General features: G+C 39.2%; 1 protein-coding gene across 1 annotated transcript; it reads right to left on the minus strand.

Moving 5' to 3' along the window:
• LOC141248859 (uncharacterized) lies at window positions 1-2,196 on the minus strand. The gene is given in 7 exon segments (XM_073669473.1): window positions 1-82; window positions 318-703; window positions 777-1,136; window positions 1,138-1,365; window positions 1,438-1,599; window positions 1,675-1,745; window positions 2,064-2,196. Coding segments are annotated over 7 exon segments (1,422 nt in total).
• Window positions 2,197-5,975: the final 3,779 nt, after the last annotated feature.

The raw sequence follows: 5,975 nt of genomic DNA on the forward strand, positions 1-5,975 counted from the left end.
TTATCTCTTGTTCAATAAGATAAGTGAAAAGAAGACCCTGGGATCAAAGTCTTCCAGTTGTCCAACTAAAAGGCTCTGGAAGCTGCAATTGAAAGAGTATTTGACAAGCAATTGAAAGAGTTTTTGACAAGCAGCAGAAAAGCAATCACTAGACAGACAACAGGAAACCAAACGACTGAGATTCAAAATGAGAATTCAATGTATCACATTGAACAGTACAACACCTGCAATTGGGATGGGATTGTTCAGACAACTTTGGCAAAATAGTCTAAAACAATTGGTATGACATAAATAAACAGCGACCACAACCATTTAACTATGGCTGAGGTTTCTTCCCTGGTGCAGATTTGTTGGGTTGTTGAAATGGTATGAATTTCTTTCCACCCATGTAACTCTGTAAGACCTCAGGTATCTCAACACCATCTTCCCTCTGGTAGTTCTCGAGGATACAACACATAGTTCTTTCAGTTGCTGTGAGAGTAGAGTTGAGCAGATGGGTGTATAACTTGATCTGTTCATTTGCCTTCTTTTGGCCGTATCGAATTTCCAGTTTTCTTGACTGGTAGTCAGTACAGTTTGAGCACGAGACCAGCTCTCTGTACGCTTTGGATGCAGGAAACCACGCTTCCAAATCGTACTTCTTTGCAGCTGCATCATTCAGCGCACCAGAAACAATAGCCACTATTTGATATGGTAGCTTCAGCTGCAAATAGACAGTCAGTTAGTGGAACTGATTTAACCGAGAGAGAGAGAGAATGATATTGATACATACATACCTTCTGATAAAATTCTTCGGAGTTGTTAATCATTTGTTCAAGCATGTCCCAGGAGTCATTGGCATTGGGGCTGGTAATGCAGAACTGCTCAATCTTCTCAAACTGATGAACTCTGAAAATTCCCAATGTATCGCGGCCATGCGAGCCAGCCTCTTTGCGGAAGCACGAAGAATAACCAGCATATCTTATCGGTAGCTGTGAAGGATGTATCCAGTCATCCAAATGATATGCACAGAGGGGTTGCTCAGCGGTCGCAATCAGATATTTGTCTTCTCCCTCACCACTGACCTTGTAAAGTTCCTCGTCAAACTGTGCCAGTTGGGCACATTTGGCCATGATCTCCTTGCGCATGAAGAATGGGTGTATGCAACGGGGTATATCCTCTCTCCCCCAGAAAGGCGAGACCAAAGCTGATCAATGCTTGATTCAGAAGCACTCCGTCGCCTTTCAAGTAGAACCCTCTCCCTCCTGCTACGTTCGTACCCTTTTTCGTGTCAGCAATCCCAAGAAGCTCTACAAGCTCAACATGATTCTTCAACTTCGGCTCTGCTCGCTGTTCACCCCATGTTCTAATCACTGCATTGTTTGCCTGCACACCAACTCAAATCAAAAGCAATATCAAACATGTTTCATTTTCTTCTTAAAACATCTTTCATCATACCTCGTCATTGCTCACAGGAACCGAATCGTGCACAAGATTTCCAACAGTTTCCAACTTGGCATATAAGAGAGACTTGGCCTCCTGGGCCTCGGCTTCTTTCTCAGAAGTTGACTTCTTGTTGTCCTCCTTGCTCTGTATCATTTCACTTGCATCCCCTCCAGACTTCCACAAAAACAAGTTGAGAATTCATTGCAAAAGTTCCAAAAAAACAAAAATACCAAGATTCAAGGAACTTACAATTTTCAGCTTTGTAATTTCCTTGTTTATCTTATTGATGTCTTTCCGCAAATTATCAAGTTCATATTGACCTAACAACAATACACAAACAAATCAGGACATATCTGACTTTTTCAAACTAGAATTGTGAACCACTTAAATATGTCGTAATGAATAGCGCATAAATAAATGGTATTGATTCATTACATACTCATACTTCATACCATCATTTTGTTGAAAGGATAAAAGTTAACTAGCATTGAAAACAGATTTCAAGTTCACAAGTAGAAATAAGCTTCTCCAAGCCAATAGTAAGAAAACAACTACTGCATCAGAGACGAGAAGCAGAATAATCACTATGCAATAGATATATAATTTTGACTAAAAGGACAAAAAGAGTTGGAGCATACGTTTTCGCCATTCTTGGTCAAGGTAGATAATTTCATCAACAACCTCCACGCTGGCAAAACGACGGCGCTGAGACTCACGAATGATCTCAGGGTTCCCACCCTTGTCTTCCCTGAACAGATTTATGTCCAACATGGTTCTTTCTACCTTCTTTCCTAGTTCAGAATAAAAATTGATCATGTTATTATTGAACTGTTAACTATAGATACTTACACTCTCATTTATGCAAATGAACTTCCTAGAGGACAGAAGAAATGACTCAGTGCAATGTATAATATATACAAAGGAACCTTACCTTAAAATTGAGAGTAAGGTTCTCTTTTCGGTAGAAAACTGATATGCATTACGTGTCCATGAAACTGACATGAGTATAGAAACATCCAGCATTGTGGGAAATAGGGCTGGGAACTTTCAGTTATTGCTATTTATTTAGCCTACCCGCAGGGTAAAAAAAATTAATCAGCTTCGGTCTTTGAATTTTTATGAGGAATCAACATTGTCCAAACCCACAATTTAATCAGTTCCTAACATTTTACATATCTATCATATTTCACTTCCTAAAGTCAGATTCAGTTCTGAAAATCTGTTTTGCAACAGGCCCCAACATAACAACATTAGTGGATGATGAACAATCTGATTTTATTAACGAGTCTTGAAGTAACTTAAATATACAATAGAACAAATAGAATATTAACTAGTGACAGAGATTAGCTTAACAGATCTTGAGATGTCTCCCACTTACATCAGCACTAACAAGTAACAACAATACTAATAACTCACTAAGATTATGGAGATACTAGATGGCAATAATTAATTAACATATTAATTATTGTTGACAAGCAGTAGACTAATCAACAGGAAGGATTGAAGGAATTCGAAATCAATCTCAGACAAGCAGTTGACCAAGATAATGGGGGATTAATATTTTCCAACAAAACAACAGCAGCAGACCAATTAAACCAAAATGAAGTAATTCGAAATCAATCTCCAATGAGGAGGAATTCAAAATGAAACCAACAGGAAGGAGGAAATCAAAACAGTAGCAAATTTCTCACTAACTCTGCTGATTACGGGGGCTGCTAGTGGCTACGAGTGAGGAGGAAGACGAACTGCGACGGTGGCTGCGGGAGAGAAGCTGTAGATGCCTGGAAGGAGGAAGGAGTAATGGCAGAGATTAGAGAATGAAGGGCTGCGTACGACAACGAAGAAGTAAGAGGAACTGTATATACCCTAATTTCATAGAGCAACTTCGGTTTCGGGTTTTTTATTTAAAAACGAGTGGCCAATCTATAGCATAAAAATTTTATTAACCATCGCACCCTTTCTCGTGACGACAGCTACAGCCAATATCGTGACATGAAAATCTGTGTACGACGTGATGCCAGGCGCCACCAGAGACGTGACGAGAAACCAAATAATGTGTGTGACGTTGTATGGGAGGCGGAGGAGACGTGACAAGATGTTAATGATAGATCGTGACGACGTATGTGACAATGGGCGTGATGAAATGGCTATTTCATGGTAGGAGGTGTTTTTGATTTTCGTAAGTGTTTTTATTAGTTCTAAATGGTTATTTAAGCCTTTTTATGCAATTTTTGACAAGAAAATCACATTAAATCATGGTGCTAGGCTTGTTGGGGCTGTAAAGGTGTTCGGCAGGATGAAAACGTACTTGTAATGAATAAAAGGAATGTATTAGGTGGTTTTAACAATGTTGTGTGATATCTAATGACCTATATTGAGATCTTGTGACATTAAGTGACACTTGAATTCATCTCCGTACTTATGCCTACTCTGTAGTCAATTTTGTATAGACTTTTAGGTGGTTTCACATTGGTATGTTATGTCTTGGAGTCACCTATTTGATTTTTTAAATTCATAGTTGTTTACAGTTGTATTACACCCACAATGGATAGAAGCTGATTACAGCACACATACAGTTGTATAGCACAATGCCTATTCTTCAACCCTACTTCAGAACCCTTTTTCACAACCCCTATAAAAGAGTGATTTCTATGTAGTTGTTTCCACACCCACAAGATCCACAAGCTCCATTCCACATTCATCAATCAATCTCTTAGCAGATGGTCTCTTCGTCATCTTCATCAGCCACATCAAACAAAGTCTGTCATTGTTGTTTTCCTTTAGTTCAACAAACCGTGGAGGGTCGGTGGAACTTTGGTAGAAGGTTCTGGGGGTGTCCAGAATTTGGCACATATGATGTGAACAAGCCAAATAACGAAGGAGGTTGCAATTTTACATAATGGATCGATCCACATTTCTGTAAGAGAGTCCAAGAGGTTATCGATGAACTGCGGAAAGAGAGAAATAAGCTAAGTCAGTAGAACGAAGGTCTTATGAGGTTTAATTTCAAGTCTAAAGAAGATATCAAATATTTGGATAAAGTTAGAGAGCGGTCAGAGATGTAAGTCATCTTAGAAAACCTAAGACAGATCCTAACCCATGATTTCTGTTTTGTTTTATGAAACTTTGCAGGGAACAGGCGACATTGTCCTGGGAGAGATATCGAAACCAGAATCGCCTTATTTAGAAACAATGTAATGCTATTAGAATTTTTTATTTAGTAATTGAAAGACGAATCGCGTCACCTAGAAACAATGTAATCTTGTAACAGCTAGTGTCCTCATGTTTTCATTCTTTTGTAGTTTAATGGTAAGAGAGTATCAATTTGAATGCATTACTACTAGTTGTACATCAATAAAATAGCCCAACAAGCCACAACTTTAATGTGAACAAGAAAATAGCCCAACAAGCCACAACTTCAATGTGAACAAGAAAATAGCTCAACAAAATTGTGTGATATAGCCCATAGTTTTGATCGTCACGTCCAAAGCGATTGCAAACGTGACGATGGAGGTGATGGTACTCGTCACGCACCTCAAGCTACTCTGCAAACCCAGAATTAGGTTGTTGTATCAAGCCCATACCTCTATTTTGATGTGTCCATGGCTGAAGACTGCAATGAAATGACCCGAAGCTGCAACTTTGACCACTTTTCATCCACAAATGAGCTTCATTTTTACCTATTTATACCCCTACACCTCACCATCTCCATTCACCAATCCATTCAGAACATTTCTCTGCATTCTACAAAAATGAAGAAGTTTTTCTTATCAAAGTTTAAGAAAATGAATATTGAGAGAGTAAAACATGAAGAGGGTGATGAATCTAGTCATTCTGAGCATGAGGAACGCATGCATCAAGGGGTGGATCCAAACACATCATATTACTCGGAGATTACAACAATCTGGTTAGTTAGAATATATGTTTACCATCGTAGAGTTCCAACAGTCTTGATTAAGCCCTATGGTGTATTTTGTTGCATTATGTCGTAGTAATATGATTTATTTCTTACTCTGCTTTATGTTTAATTTGCTAGTAAGATAACCTTTTTTGTGTTGCATGATGCTTTATAATTTGTTATGTTGCACCATTTTTCCTTATGTTGCTTAAGCTGCTTCGCATTTAGTGCTATAAGCTCATAGTTGATATTTCTTTTGTTAAAATGTATAGATTGCACCAGACATGTACGGCACTAACTCATCGTACTACCATGGGGATCAAATTTATGGGCAACTGTATGTTCCTGATTCGTATGAAAGCCTCGATCAAATACAGGTCCCAATAGTGTGCTGGGACGACCTACAACCCCAAGTGTCTTCCTCACAGTACACAGATGTTCCACAGAGACCGGTGGAATCCCTACTCGATATAGAAATCCCCAAATTCAGTCTTGGGTTCACTAGTGACGAAGATAGCCCCCCCCCCCCCCAGGAAGAGTTTTCCGCCAAGCTTCCCATGCCAGAGTGTTCCGGAACGATGTACAGAATTGAGGGAATGTCCACCCCTATACACTCTACCGAAGTTCGAGAACGTAGCACACCTGAGCCTAT

The sequence above is a fragment of the Phyllobates terribilis genome, unplaced genomic scaffold (assembly GCF_046119375.1).
Source record: "Phyllobates terribilis strain yellow unplaced genomic scaffold, ASM4611937v1 Scaffold_4120__1_contigs__length_64852, whole genome shotgun sequence".
Classification (NCBI taxonomy): domain Eukaryota; kingdom Metazoa; phylum Chordata; class Amphibia; order Anura; family Dendrobatidae; genus Phyllobates; species Phyllobates terribilis.